A 15,799-nucleotide genomic window follows, 5' to 3' on the forward strand; every position below is an offset into this window, starting at 1 on the left:
AGAGGAAGAGAAAGAATCTGAAGCAGGCTCCACGTTGTCAGCACAAAGCCCGACACGGGGCTCGATCCCACAAACTGTGAGATCATGACCTGAGCCCAAATCAAGAGTCAGACACTTAACTGACTCAGCCAACCAGCTGCCTCTAATAGAGCTTTCAGTTTTTAGGAAGGTACCAGAAACTGCATGTCAATCCTTGTTCAAAGAACTTACTACATGTAGACAGTAGAAATTATGCTTGGAGAGACTGCTGAGAACCCAGGGTTAAGGATCTGTGTGGTCTTTTCCTTTTGGTAAGTGCTGCAAATTCACTTCTGTGAAGTGATCGCTCTTTGTTCTCTTGACAACATGGAGGCAGGTGACGCCACGTTATGGGTAGCTGGAAATCGGAAGCTGAAGGCATCCACAGCTGTGTCATCCAGCCTGGTGGTCATTTAAACAGCGAGGTACAGGGGCTCCTGGGTGACTCGGTTAAGCGTCCGACTTCAGCTCAGGTCACGATCTCACAGTTTGTTGGTTCGAGCCCCGCATTGGGCTCTGTGCTGACAGCTCAGAGCCTGGATCCTGCCTCGGATTCTGTGTCTCCCTCTCTCTCCCCAAAATAAACGTTAAAAGTTTTTTTCTTTTTTTTTTTTAAACAGCGAGGTAGGTCTACAAGTGCGTGCATGAGAAACACTCCCAGATGTAAATGAAAACCACAGTGCAGGAGTGCTTGTGGGCGGGCACCTGACATGTCAGCTGCTATGTGCCCAGGAAAACACTGTGGGAGAATTCACAAAAATGGACCAGTGGTTACCCGTGGGGACAAACACTGCTGGGACAGGGATGTTTATTTTTCATTCATTTACTACATTTTGGTCATTTTAATTTACTGGCTGCCTAGAGTTTATTGGCCACTTGGGGCCAGGTACACGGTTACAGGGGGTCAGGAAGCCTCGCACGCAGTTTGGACGGTAAAGAGTGGGGTTCTCTCAACTTCCTTTTTGAGGTTCTGCAGTTTTGGTAGAAAAGAACCCCGTGGCTTCTGCTTGCTGCAGCCTGTAGTCCGCGGTAAGCGGAGGGGCTCCGATGCGTCTAGAGCCTCCTGAAGCCTGGAGAGGAGGAAGTTGGGAGGGTGGTTTTGAAGGAAAGTCCGCAGGAAAGCAGGGGTTCAGGGCGAGGAGGTGTCTCAATGGCCAAGCTGCAGGGGCAGTGGGTTTCCTGTAGGGGCCGCAGGGCACACCTTCCCCTGGTGGGGTCTGTGCCTGGTGGTTCTCTCTGTGGAGGGTTCTAATCTTGGGTCTGTAACCGACGACGGTTGTCCCGTGATTGACGCTGAGTGGTGGCTCCCCCTTCCAGCCTCCCCTCCCAACCTCCCGAGTTCGCTTGCTGGCTGGCGGTGGCCACGCAGGTCTGGGGCCTGCTGTTGGCTTGGCCAGGCTGGCCACCGGGCTGCTTCCTCATGGCCTTCCACAGCCAAGTCACAGGCGATCGTGCAGCTGGAGAGGCTGCCCCCCACCCCGGCCCCATCTCCCACACTGGCCCCCGGGAAGGTGGGCCCGCCGTTCTGGGGACTCCAACACGGTGGCCACGGACAGGAGGGTGGACTTCCCGAAAAGAGAAGCTTGCCCACCAGTGATGGCTTCCCAGGGACGCTCTGCCCTTGTTCAGGAGCTGTTACTGGAGGCGGAATCCCGGGGGTGCCAGTGATAGTCGCGGGTGAGCATGAGCGAGCAGCTGGAGCGTGGCTGCCATGCTGTCACTTGTGGGCTGGTGGAAAGCTTGGCGGGGACCACTCACGGGTCACAGCACGTGATTCCGGGTGGTGGGGACGGGGACGCTAGGCCCCCCGGGGACAGGGGAGACTGCGGAAGGCCACTCCATGCCCGAGGCACTAGGGGTGGTAATTTTAATTTTTAAAGATGTGCATGTATATCACCTTTAAGTGTCAGCAAGGATTATCTGAGTAGGGAGGTTGTGGGCTATTTTTATGCCCCACACACTTTTATGTATTTGAAGGTGAATAAATGCATGTGTGCTTTTAACAAGAGACAATGTTAAGAATGACTTTTTAGGGATGGGGCAATCATTGATGTCTTTTGTTTTCTCTTTGTTTCTGAATTTTCCAAGTCTTTCATAAAAGGCATGTAATGACCTTTATAACCAGAAAAAAATGTCATTAAACTAGAATAACGAACAAAGCAAAGGAAGAAAAAAACCCAGCAGGCAATGGTATTTGTGTTTATTTATTTTTTTTAAAGCCTATTTATTTTTGGGAAAGAAGGCGTGAGTTGGGGGGACAGAGAGAGAGGAAGAGAGAGAATCTCAACAGGCTCCCCCCCAGAGAGGAGCCTGATGTGTTCAAATTTACGAACCATGAGACTGTGACCTGAGCCAAAGTTGGATGTTTAACTGAGTGAGCCACTCAGGTGCCTCATGGTATTTGTAGTTTATTTTTATTTATTAATTAAAAAAAAATTAAGGTTTATTTTTGAGAGAGACAGAGACAGTGTGAGTAGGGGAGGGGGAGGGGCAGAGAGAGAGGGAGACACAGAATCCAAAGCAGGCTCCAGGCTCCAAGCTGTCAGCAGAGAGCCCGATGAGGGGCCCGAACCCACAAACCGTGAGATCATGACCTGAGCCGAAGTCAGACGCCCAACCGACTGAGCCACCCAGGCACTCCCATACCGTATTTTCTTTATCCATTTACCTGCCGATAGACATGTGAGCTGTTTTCATCTCCTGGATATTGTGAACAATGATGAAATGAACGTGGGTGTGTAAACATCTCCTTGAGGTTCTCCTTTCAACTCTTTTGGATAGACCCAGCAGTGGGGTTGATAGATGAATGAGTTTTTAAAAAAGCAGGCTGGCTGCTGGCCTGAGTTTGGGTTGACATGGCTATTTAAATTGCTACGGATAAAATTATAGAACCAAAAAATGGTTCGCATTAGAGGAGAGTGGCTATAAACAGGGAAGACCAAAACGCATTCCGTACCGGGAGCATGATTTCTTATCTTTCTGCACGAAGTGGCTCAGACTCAGCACATAGTTTATGCTCATAGTTTTTCTAATAGTTGACTAAAGCCTTTTCTATCTTCTCTCTGTTACAAGGCCTCAGAATCTACATCTGAGTCCAATCAAGGTAGGGTTACTAGTTTTAGCAAATAAAAATACAGGATGCTCAGTTAAATTTGAATTTGGGATAAGCAACAAATGATTTTTTTAATGTTTATTTATTTTTGAGAGAGAGAGAGCGAGAGCACAAGCAGGGGGAGGGGCAGAGAGAGAGAGAGACAGAGCCTGAAGCAAGCTCCAGGCTTCAAGCTGTCATCGCAGAGCCTGATGTGTGGTTCGAACCCACGAACCTGAGCTGAAGTCAGATGCTCAACCGACTGAGCCACCCAGGTGCCCCCCAATAATTTTTAATATATCAGGATTTCCCATATATAAGATATAATACATAAAAAAATGATTCACTGTTGATCTGAACTTCAAATTTAACCAGGCATCCTGTATTTTATCTGGCAATCCTAAATCAAAGGGAATGGGCATCTATTCCAGGCCAACTTATGCTGATCTATTCACAGCCTTCTCCGACGGTTCTTAGCTGTGCTCTGGCGTTTCACATTCCTCCTGACCACACAACACCCCCCCTATGCCCCATGCTGGAAGCTGGGCCCTTCCTCCTCCCAGCTATCTCCAGAGCTGGCTTGAATGGCCACTCACCGCTTAAGAGATACATAAAAGAAAAAGAGGTCCCCACCCCACATGCTCTCTTCTCGGCCAACAAGCCTCCAAAAGCAGGCCACTGGAATCAAACAGCATAATCACAAGCTGGTCTATAATCGAGACAGGGGGGCCGAGTGTGCCACAGACCTCTGTCCACGATCATTTTCCCGTTGGAACGTGAAGTAAACAATCCGCTGACCATTTGCGTTCCACCCTATTTCCAGGATTTTGCCTTTAAAAGCACCTCGAGGAGCCCAAATCGTCGCGCAGACCATTCTGCAGAGGCCGCGTCCTGTCAACGCTGTCAACAGCACCTGGGTACAGGATCGAACATCAGTCTGCCTGCTGGGCACAAGCCACAGCTGCAACGTGCTTTCAGAAAAATGGGCCAGGCCAAAGGGGCTCCCTGTCAGTGCTTTTTAATGTTCCCAGTGCAAAGATAAAATTTCACTTTCACAGGGCTACACAAACTAAAAATAAAATTGAGGGGAAAAAAAAGCGATCTAGTTCTGTATCATTTTTCCCCATGGTCAGGTCCCATTCAGGTCACTGGCTGTGCGCGGAAATCGGTTATGAACAGTTGCTCGGTTCTGCCTTGCCTGGGGTTTGAGGCTGTCAGCCAGCCATGCCCTCTGTGATGGCCCCGGAGAGCAGAGCAGACAAGGATACTTGTGGAAGGTTCGGCCGAGGGTAAAGAGGGAATCCGGTCAGATTTTCCTCGAGGCTCTAGCAGGGGGCTTCCTTAGGTTTTCTTTCACAATCCCTGAGTCTAGTTGAAAACAGGCTTGGCGTGTCAAGGGCAGGGCAAGGAAATGCTGTGCTACCTCCTCAGGATTGAGAGGGCAGCAGAAAACCAGTGGCTGGCGAATGCTTGTCACCATGTCATCTTCTCTTTTTCTTACTTTCCACTTCTGAGTCACTTCCTCTTTCTGATTTCCTCAAAGATGTCATTGGATGTAGGGCGGAGAAGTTTCTCAGTAACGACACCAACTCACTGACATAGAAGGTGAGATACTTCTCTTTACACGGGACTGGTCAGTCCTGGAAAGGAAGTCCTGAATCCATACTGGATCATGGTTTGAAAACTCCCGTACACACAGTTAGTCAAGGACCGCATGCTTCCCAGCACCCACCCCCTGCACATCACTTCTGGATTATTCTGCCCATCCCTCTACAGCCCTCCCCTCAGGCTGCCATCAGTCATTCTGGGCTGTCAGAGAAGATACTCATGTGCTATGCCAGGGTCTAAACCTCTGTGAAACAGATCATTCAAAATAATCCCTCTTCCCCTTTTTCTCCTGGCCCATTCTTTTTTAAACGTTTCTTTGCTTATTTATTTATTTAGAGACTGAGTGCGAGCGGGGGAGGGGCAGAGACTGGGAGACACAGAATCAGAAGCAGGCTCCAAACTGTCGGCACAGAACCAGACAGGGGGCTCGAACCCACGAACCACGAGACCATGATCTGAGCTGAAGTCGGACACTTAACCGACTAAGCTACCCAGGCGCCTCCTCAAGTTTTTCTTTTCCCTAAGCTAAGTGGTTCTCAAAACTTAATATGTGATATTACATGTGGAAAATTGTTGGGTGAAGCAAGTGTTCTGTGTCTTCTGGGGGCGGCTACTCAACTGTATGCATTGGTAACTACTAAACAAAAAGGGTGAATTTTACTTGTAAATTATACCTTAATAAAAGATTTCTTAAGAATCACCTAGGGAACTTAGTTCTGAATGTGGAGACCTGAGAAGGGTCCAAGGAACCAACATTTTAACAGGCATCCCTGTCTCTTCTTACACAGGCAGCTCAGTGGTCACATCTGGAAAAAACACGGCAAGTACAGCAAGGTCCACCCGGCAAAGATCCGCAACGCTGCCTGCCCCACCAGCAGCTGCCGCCCACTCCTCCGGGAAAGGAGTCAAGGGTGCAGGCCCGGATCTGTTCTCCACTCTGCCTCAACCTCTGAAAGTCTTCACGCCCGTGGGTGATAGGCTTCCAATCTGGGGTAACTAAAGGAGAGAAACCCAAAAAATATTGTACTTTAAGATTCACAGAAGTCTTAGAAATAGTTTTAAACTCCACACAGCAAAGATTTTTAACTTTGAGGAGGGAGGACACCTTTTCCAGGTATTAGTCTCTGTTCTGATGGCCAATCTGCCAAAGAATCCACTTTCAAAACTAACAGGGTGCCTTCACTGCTCCAACAGCTTGGAACGGCTCACAAGTTTATTACCAAATATGGCTGGCTGACCAGTTTACACTCTGCTGCTGAGGGTGCGCTCTTTGCGTGACCTACCAGCCAGCCTTCTGTGTCCGGGCCCAGGGTGGGGTGAACACAGGGCACTTTCGCAATAAATGCTACCCTCTCCTAACCCCCTCCCACACTTCCTTCCCAAAAGGCACGTTAGCCATACCAAGACCAGTGTGGGTCTGCAGGGAACATCCCTCTCAGAAGGCCCCCCTTTTGGAGAAAAGGCCCTGAGAACTACAGGGAGCGAGACAGGCTGTGTTCCCAGTTTCTGTGCTTAGACTCCAGACCCCCCCACTCCTCCTACACAAGGCCACATCCCCTTCCCAGATTTAGGATGCCAGTAATATGCCAATCCGCGTAGCCACAGTAATCAAGAGTTGTGTAACTCAGCTATGAACAAGGGCATGTTTTGAGCTCAAGTCACCTGCTTGGAAGTTTTTCTGCTCATCCATTCCCACTGAGATCAGTTTACAGGTGAATGTACTAGGAGAGATTTTCATATCAGGTTTTCTGTACAAACCAGTAAGCCATCAGGTACTATTTTACACAAAGAATGGGGTAAAATCCTCAATAAGACATTTACTGGCAGCTGAATTCTCAAGTTTGGGAAAAGACGCACAGACCACAAATGAATCTTCTAAACTGTATTTGGAACTCACAAAACATTTGGAACTGACAAATCTTCCTAGAGACAAGGCCCCGAGCACAGAAGTCTGTCCCCACCATAAAAGTTTTACATTAACTGTACAGAACAAAATTAGCAATGAGTGATCTTTGGCACTAGAATGGTAATTCCTTAGCTGTTCATACAACATCCAAACCACACATGACATTAGATTGCTGGTTAACAGTTGAAAATTATATTTCAATTACCTTAAAAAGCTAGAAGTCCTAGCTAAGTTTTTCAGTATCAATATGCTAACTGTATCTAATACTTAGTGCCTGAGGTAGAGACTTCTGTAAGAGCTTTATTAGAGAAAACACAATTGGAAAGTACAACAAAGAAAAATTTCCAATCTTGGAAGCAAATAGCCAATGTCTTTGCTGGTTCAACAAGCCAACCTTGAAATGTAAAACACTTACTCCTTTTATTTCTGTAGGGACTTTGCATGGGAGTAAGACTTTCTTTTGTTTGGACTCCTGGATTTTAGAATACTATGGATTGTCTCTTTAAAAAAATTTTTTTTTATTATTGAGAGAGAGAGAGAGAGACAGAGTATGAGCAGGGGAGGGGCAGAGAGGGAGATGCAAAATTAGAAACAGGCTCCAGACTCTGAGCTGTCAGCACAGAGCCTGACCTGGGGCTCGAACTCAGAGACTGTGAGATCATGACTTGAGCCGAAGTCGGAGACTCAACTGACTGAGGCACCCAGGCACCCCTGGATTGCCTCTTTCTAAAAAGTATGACTATTAAGGTGGAATGTGCATGAACCAAACTCACTTAACGTTATTATTAAAAACAACACAACTGCATTAGGGGCAACAAATAAAATCTTTTAATCTCTCCATGATGTGTGGCCAGAATGTAACTTTTATTTCCAAACTCTACACTGTAGAGGCGCTGGGGCTTTCTTATTTTCAGGTGGTAAGGCTCTTCATGAGATTACATGATTTTATACAGATACAATTAACCTAATACCTGGAATCTTCCGATCAAAGTGACACACAACTGTGTATCTTTGACTTCCAGGTCCCTTTCAGTCAAGAAAGACCCTTCCTTTATAAAAAGGCATTTCTTAAAGTAGGTTCAAGTATAACATACTTGCCTTTACTGCAAGCTAGCTGGCCAAAAATTTATCACAAACTGTAGATGTTAGAGGTATACGGTCTCCTAAATGAGACAGAAGGAATAAAGCATGGACATTTATAAGCTGAAAGGGTAAAGCATCAGTATGACTAACGGGAATGACATTTAAGTCCATTCTTGGTATAAACTGCTTAAAGCCAAGTGTTTTAAGCCATCACAGACTCCTGTGATCAAGAGCACTGGAGGATGGTTTACTACTGCCATTGTGTAGTTTTGTCAACTATTTTTGTCTTGAAGACCCAAGTTCAGACACATGACCAATAAATAGTTGGTCTTTGAATACCTTTTACCATAGGCTCTAACTACTTCATAACACTTCCAAGAAGTAGCTCCTGAAACTTGGAAAAGTCAGGTGAACTGCTTAATTTTACACCATTAAGAAATGACAGAGTTACGGTACCGAATGAGGACTTTTTTTTCTCCTTAAAGACATAGGTGTCCTTGTAAAAGACAGATATGTGGGAGTTGTCAGGGCTGTGAAAACCATTTTAGATCACAAAGTTCATTTTTATCAAAAGTAGTTTTTTGCAGATTAGTCAAGGAAAATCCCCAGAAAAACGGGCTTCAAATGAGATAACATATTTGTGGCTTTCAATGAGCAAATATAGAAACAGGAAAAACTAAGTCATAAGGCAAAGATGAAGCCACAAAGTGAACATTAAGACTTCTTTAGGAGAAAATGTTATCTAATTCTCCCTTCAAATTTGAATTAAGAAAAAAGCCTGTTTTATAAATCTCTCCTGGTAATACATTTTAACACAAATGAGCAAAAAACACATCGGAATAGATCCAATAGTATATTAAGAAATATAAGCATATTGACCATATCCTGGTTCTAGTAGATGGAAGGACTAAGCACTCAACTATTTAGAGAAGCAAATGTCATAGGACAGACATGACTTTATGGCAATTCCAAGGAATACAATTTTGATAGGGGAAAAAAAAACAACCTGCGGACAGGCTTTTTATACTAATACCTGTAAGTTCCAGAATAACCAGAATGATATGTTTATAGATTCGATCCCAATTCATGGGTTAAGCTAGACACTGATAGGGCCATTTTCCTAATGGAGGTCCATGACATGCCATTATGGGGAAATGGCTTTGGCAAACTCCCATGGTTCAAAGGCTGAAGAAATGTACCAAGAAAGCAGTGAGAGTTGGGAACTCTATGTCATAGCTAAAACTTTGGTGAGAGAGTAGACTCGCACATGTGAAGTGACTTAGAATATTTTTCTATATACTTTAAGATATTGGAAGAATTATCCAGACACAAAATAACATTTTCATCGGAACAAGCCAAGAGGAAACACCGAGGGCACTGTTTGTAGGAACTAAGTAGACGCTTCTGGCATCACACGTCTTTGCCTGGCATTTCTGCTTGACTCCTGTCCTCTCTGTCACTCTCGAGCCCCCAGCCTTTCCTCTGGTGAAGCCACTGTCTCCTTCAGGCTCTGTGTAGATGTGCATTGAGTGTGTATGTATCTTCTGTCCTTTGGTTAAGAAATTTCCTTGAATCTCTAGTGACACCAGAGGGGACTGAGAGATCTTCATCTTAAATAAGCTTAGGTGTTTAAAAGCTTGCTTGTTTTCTAAGCACTTGAATTTCTTTATAAAACACTTGGTATGAAGGAAACTGCACGAGTCTGCTAATGATCCAGGACATGTCAGGTCTATTGTTTTCTGAAATTCCCCTTCAGTCTCTCCTGAGTTTACTTTCTGATTAAGGTGTTTAGAGATTATAAGGAGCTTCTCTAGGCTAAAATTTATAGATTAAGAAAAAAAAAAAAGGGCAAAAAAAATTAATGGATGGCTAGAAGCTGAAATTTTCTGAGTAGAACAAAGAAAGAAATGAAAAAGAAATGCCCAAAGGGTGCTGTTCCAGGATTCTCCTAAATAATAAAGAATGGACATTTTAAAATTAAGACCTAAAAAAGAATACTTTTGCAATTTCAAAGTCAGAGGTGGCTTGCTTTCTATTAGAAAACAGTGAGACACTCAAACCGAAAAGCTCCATGGGAAACAAAGGTCCCTTCCTTTACATCCTTACCAAGCTCTTGCTTACAAGCTCATAAACTGTAAGACAAACGATGTGAATGGGCTGGGAGAGCAAAGCTCTCCCACAGAATACAGGACTGAAAACATCAATAAAATACTGCAAATTGTAAGTGTTATGTGAACATCAATGCTTGTCATTAACAAATAGATATGCCTTGAAGGAATAAATTCTGAAATTCTCTTTAGGTCTATCTACAGATAGAATCCCCATTCTGACTGGTCTTCTATACAGAAAGAAATCTACATTGGCAGAAGTACAGAAATTATAAAAGTTACGCAGCAAATTACAAAAAAATAAGGAATTTGGATTTAGGCCTTCTGCCACAGGCAATACAAATGGCTCTGAGTATTTTTAGCTGAGAATTTTTTTTATTTCTAATGTTAACATCCAAAGAAAATATCCACCATTGGTTTCTTAAGAAACCAGAAAGGCAGGTTTCTGGATAGAGATTTAAGGCAAATCAAATAGGTCCACAACTAAACATTGTAGTAGGGCTCATTTTCCAGGCATGGCTTTGCAATAGAGGAATCTTAGGAACACCTCTGGTCAGGGTCTCCACGCTGCTACCAGACTGAGGACACTTTTGTGTATCAGCCTTTTGGGAGAACTTAAATTATGTACACACCTTCGAGGCATATGCTGGCAATGCTTGATAATTAAACGAATCCTGCAGTTAATCATTTATATCCTTTGAAAATACAAACAGGTTTTCAAAGATTGGATATAGGTGTGGGTAGGTGAATGAGATTCAAAGATTTCTTAAGTAAAGGAGAAAAGATCTCAGCCTCCTTCTACTGTGGACTTTCTTTCCAAGATTGAAAATTGATGCTTCCTCCTCCGGCTCCTGACATATCCGAAATCTTCCCTGCAACACGAGAGGCACTTTTATTAGGTGTAGCATCTATTAAAACTTTAAACCCAGGGTGGAATTTGCTGAACAAAGTAAGAACACTGGCCTAATAGGCATTACCTTAAGGATTTTTTTTCCTTTAATATAAAAGTGTAACTACAGCGGTCCAATATACAAATACAAAAAAAAGTACTCATACTAAAAAAATGTACCATAATACTGTACATACAAAAACTTTTCAACAAGAATGATTTAAATATATCTGTTTTTTTCCAGATCTGGAAGACACAAATGTAAAGTTCTGTAACAGTATTATTGCTGAAATATGTGCCCACGAACACGGTGTTTCCCCTTTTCTCCCCCTTGTCCCAGCCCCGCTTTCAGAGTCCCCTGAGCGTGGATCATGAGCCAACAGCATCCCTGAAGATAACCAGAGCCAAATGTTTACTCCACGGAGGCCATTATTCAGTGAGCCGCTGCTTACCACGGACTATGGAAGAGCACAAGTTTTAATCCCAGCCAAGATTAAATCCAGACGGAGGTCTTTCCATCCCCTGATTTGCTACTAGCACTGCTCTTGTTGGACCCAGCTTTGGACCCCACTTTGGCTTTTTTTTCCCGGGGACCATGAGGGTTGTTTTGGTGACTGTAGGCCTGGATTGCTAGATCCAAGCGCTCCTGAGCCATTTTGATCTCCCGCTGCAGAGTCTCCAGGTCAGCTGGGAGGTTCTCCTCATGGCTGCCGTACTGTTGTTCCTGGGCGATGTTGGCCTTGTTTTGCTTGTAGGCAATCTTAGCGTTGGACAGTTCGGTGTACTGGATTTGATCTGGTTTGACGGCAATGTTATAGCCAGGGGGAGCAGATGGTGTATTCCAAGTGAAGGGATAATTATAAGCACCCGGATCTTCCAGTTCCCTCCTTTTACTGTTTAGTGAGTCTCGAATTGTCCCGAACCCTAAATGAAGCATCTCCCAAATGTTAAGCAATAGGCAAAGGCCTGTAACACCATACATTATCAGAAGGAAGATGGTCTTTTCAGTGGGTCTCGAAATAAAGCAGTCTATCTTATGAGGGCAAGGAAGTCTGCTGCACACATAAAATGGGTGGACTTGAAAGCCATACAGAAAATACTGCCCTATCAGAAAACCCACCTCAAACACGGTCCTTGCCAGCAACTGCAGCACGTAGATTTTCATAAGCCCGTCCTCCCGAATCCGCCGGCGGCCATCGTGCTTGGGTTTAGGTTGGTTCTGCTCTTTATTTTCTTTTTCACTTTCCAATTCCATTTCCGGATACATCATGGGATCCTCCTCATGGTCCTCTTCTGTTTCTTCCAGAGCCCGGTGCTGTTTCCAACGCATTGCATAGGGTTTGCTCCGAGCTGTTTTCTTGTCTGCTTCGCCATGCTCCATCTTGGCAATCTTATGAATGGCGTAGCCCAGGTACATCACCGAGGGGGTTGCCACCAAAATGATCTGGAATACCCAGAAGCGCACATGGGAGAGGGGTGCAAAGGCGTCATAGCAGACATTCTCACAGCCTGGCTGCTCCGTGTTGCACACAAATTTGCTTTGCTCATCATAATAGATGGATTCTCCTCCTACAGCTGTAAGGACAATCCGGAAGACAATCAGTACAGTGAGCCAGATCTTCCCCACGAATGTGGAATGGTTGTGGATCTCCTCTAGCAGGCGAGTCAGGAAGCTCCAACTCATGGTGATGGAATTGGTTTGCCCTGATAAAAATGGAAAAATGAAAAATGTCAAAGGAAAATCAACAAATACAAAAATCTGAACAACTTAATTTTTTGATGGTATCTCTAGGAACTACTTTTTTGAATACTTGAAATCTAACTTCAAGGCTCATGCCAGAGTGCTAATTAGAATAAAGAGCATCTCACTCTCTACTACCCCCAGGAAGGACAATTCACCTCAGTCTATGAGCACATCTTTGGACCTACAGAATCCTAGAAGTCTGGTTAGCTTTCATGTCTTCCCTAGTTCCAAAGGTAAAATTGTAGCTAACATCTGAGATGTGTTTCTCAGACCCAGCATACTAGATTCTTTATGCATACTATTATTTCATAAACTTCTCTGTGAGATATAAATAAGGAAATAGTGAGAGGTGTAGCTATTCTTTCCAGTCATGGTAAGACTCTCACCGAGAACATAATGGGGACACTTGGGTTGGACCCCATTGTGAAGAGGTACCTTATTAGGAAATTTAAATTTTGGACCTGGTGACAAAGTATTAAAAAGAATTAAGGAGATGATACAGCTGCAATAACTGGCAATGATCAAGAACTAAAACAAAAGACAGAAAGGAACTAGGAAGACTAGGAACTGGCTAGACTGCACAGGATAGCAGATTCCAGGATTCTGTGTACTGCTGTATTTGGTTTATGGTAGATTTACGTTTGCAAACTGTGGTGTGAGGACATTAAATCCAATCCATAGGCAAATCCATTCAAAACAGCATTTTGAAGGGCAGTTTTATTCTGAGATTCTTAGATCTATACGCCCAGCATCTGGGTAACAATCATCTAAATGAGATGATGTATATACAATTCCTAACGCAACCGCTGACACAAAGCACACTTCTCTCTCCTTCTTCTCTTCTTCCCACTCCCAGTTTACTTTTGTAGATTATAGGTGACCATCAGCATCCAAGAAGTTTAAATATACTTTACCTGTTACTCAGAACTTCTGTTATCCAGAATTTTCTTAGAGAAATGATGTTTTGCTTATAACTTTTCCAGATTCCCTCTGGAAGGAAAAAAGACAAGTGAAGGTCACAAGCTTCCTCCTACAGAAAATAATCATTAAAATGCCATTTTCAGGAAGAAACAAGTTTTCTATGGAGCAGAGGAATTCATCAGCATGAGGAAGAAACATGCTTGAGTTTGAATACCTCCGTATATTCCTCCCAATACATGTGATAGGAGAAACTATGTTTAAAGTGACCCAAAGATTAAGTTATTGTAGTCTAAGAAAATACGACAGGATAGAGTGCCTGGGTGGCTCAGTTGGTTAAGCGTCCGACTTCGGCTCAGGTCATGATCTCGTGGTTTGTGAGTTTGAGCCCCACATCAGGCTTTGTGCACAGAGCCTGGAGCCTGCTTCAGATTCTGTGTCTCCCCCTCTCTCTGCCCCTCCCATGCTCATGCTCTTTCTCTCTCTCAATAATAAACTAACACTAAAAACATTTTTTTTTAAAGAAAGAAAAGAAAACACGACAGGAAGATGAGTCATTCATGAAAATCTGAAGCAGATCAACTCTGGCACCTATAGGAAAAAGCCAAAGCAGAAAAATCTCAACAAATTTAAGCTGGGTCACTAAAGGCCTTGCGAAAATCTTCACCCTGGATGCTCTATTCCCGTTCTATTCCCTGGAGCAGCTAATACCTCTCACTGGGATTTGAATGGCCAACAATGAGCAAGCTGTTTAGTTAAAACACCCAACAGCTGGCTCTCAGTCACTGGGACACTTGAATACACTGGAGGTGATTTACAGCTTCACACAAAGAAACTGCTCACGGAAAGAAAACACCTGCATCTGTACTGTGATTTTAAAAAAATAATAACACCGGGGTGCCTGGCTGACTCAGTGGAGCATGTGACTCTTGATCTCGGGGTTTTGGGTTCAAGCCCTACACTGGGTGTAGAGATTACTTTAAAATAAAATCTTGCGGGGAGCGCCTGAGTGGCTCAGTCGGTTAAGTGTGTGACTTCGGCTCAGGTCACGATCTCACAGTTCGTGAGTTGAAGCCCCACTGGGGCTCTCTGTGCTGAAAGTGTGCAGCCTGCTTAGGATTCTGTCTCTCCCTCTCTCTGTGCCTCCCCCTCTCATACATACTCTGTCTCTCAAAATAAAACCAGGACAAATTTGTGTGTGTGTGTGTGTGTGTGTGTGTGTGTGTGTGTGTGTGTGTGTGTTAAAGTTTATTTGGGAGAGAGAGAGAAAGCACAAGTGGGGAAGGAGCAGAGACAGGCAGAAAGAGAATCCCAAGCAGGCTCTGCACTGCCAGCGTAATGCCTGATGTGTGGCTGCAATTCACGAACCATGAGATCATGACCTGAGCCGAACTCAGACGCTTATTAACCAACTGAACCACTCAGGAGCCCCCACATTATTACTTCTTATCAAGTTCTGCCAACTTTGAATAGTCATGGCCAGGAGTCATCCATAAAGTGCCAACTTTGTTCATTTGCTATCATTTAATTTAATAAATTTAAAACAATCTCTAAGTGTTATGTGTTCGTAGTAATTTAATAAGAAAAACTGGTGGTGATGGGGGTAAGATATTGGGAAAAAACCTGGAAAATTTTCCAAAACGTCAATGAAAAACTAAGAAAAGGGGTGCCTGGGTGGCTCAGTCGGTTGAGTGTCTGACTCTTGGTTTCAGCTCAGGTCATGATCTCATGGTTTGTGGGTCTGAGTCCCAAGTAGGTCTCTGTGCTAACAGTGCAGAGCCTGCTTGGGATTCTCTCTCTCCCTCTCATTCCGCCCCTTTTCTGCACTATCAAAATAAATAAACTTAAAAAAAAAAAAAGACAGATAGTACAGGCACCTACAGAACATGGAAGTATCAAGATTACATGCAGAATCTGACCACCCAAGCATTTTACCACTACTCTCACTGAATACACAAGTTATAAAACCACAAGAGTAATATGCAATCTTTAAATGGTGACATAGTCAAGTTTCTAACACAACTCCTGTAATGATTCACACCCCCAAGTTCAGACTCAGATTTTTCCAAACACCACATTTAAAGCATTTTCCCTAAAGCCTGAAGTTTGATTTACTCCAATTAGTCAAAATCACAGTGTAACTGTTAGAAAACTCCTCCCCTACACCTCTCTCCATACCAAAGACAAGTATCTTTTTAGCAATTAATGTGATGAAAGAGTTCTCAACGGTTCAGCATCTCATATAATAATCTACCTTTTCTGGGGGGAGGAGGAATTAGTCCTATGTCCTTCACAGCTTATAAAGCAGCAATTTATACACATATAGAAGTAGGCACTGTACACTGGTTAAGATATAGTCTAGACTTAGAAAATGTTGAACCCTAAGAACCTGGCTTCCCAAGGGCAATCACAAATGCCACAGTACCCTGTACCC

At 44.0% G+C, this 15,799-nt stretch overlaps 1 protein-coding gene across 7 annotated transcripts in view; it reads right to left on the bottom strand.

Annotated features, from left to right (window-relative positions):
- Window positions 1–10,787: 10,787 nt before the first annotated feature.
- Window positions 10,788–15,799, bottom strand: part of GJC1 (gap junction protein gamma 1) — a 35,477-nt gene continuing 30,465 nt past the window's right edge. For all 7 annotated transcript variants that reach the window (XM_042915503.1, XM_042915501.1, XM_042915507.1 and 4 more), the window contains exons 2-3: window positions 13,362–13,437; window positions 10,788–12,407 (exon numbers count right to left, since the gene is read on the bottom strand). In XM_042915503.1, coding sequence (XP_042771437.1) covers window positions 11,197–12,387 — 1,191 coding nt within the window. In that variant the 5' untranslated portion in view covers window positions 12,388–12,407; window positions 13,362–13,437 and the 3' untranslated portion in view covers window positions 10,788–11,196. The remainder of the gene's footprint in view (window positions 12,408–13,361; window positions 13,438–15,799) is intronic.

This window comes from Panthera leo, chromosome E1 (assembly GCF_018350215.1).
Source record: "Panthera leo isolate Ple1 chromosome E1, P.leo_Ple1_pat1.1, whole genome shotgun sequence".
NCBI classification, from domain to species: domain Eukaryota; kingdom Metazoa; phylum Chordata; class Mammalia; order Carnivora; family Felidae; genus Panthera; species Panthera leo.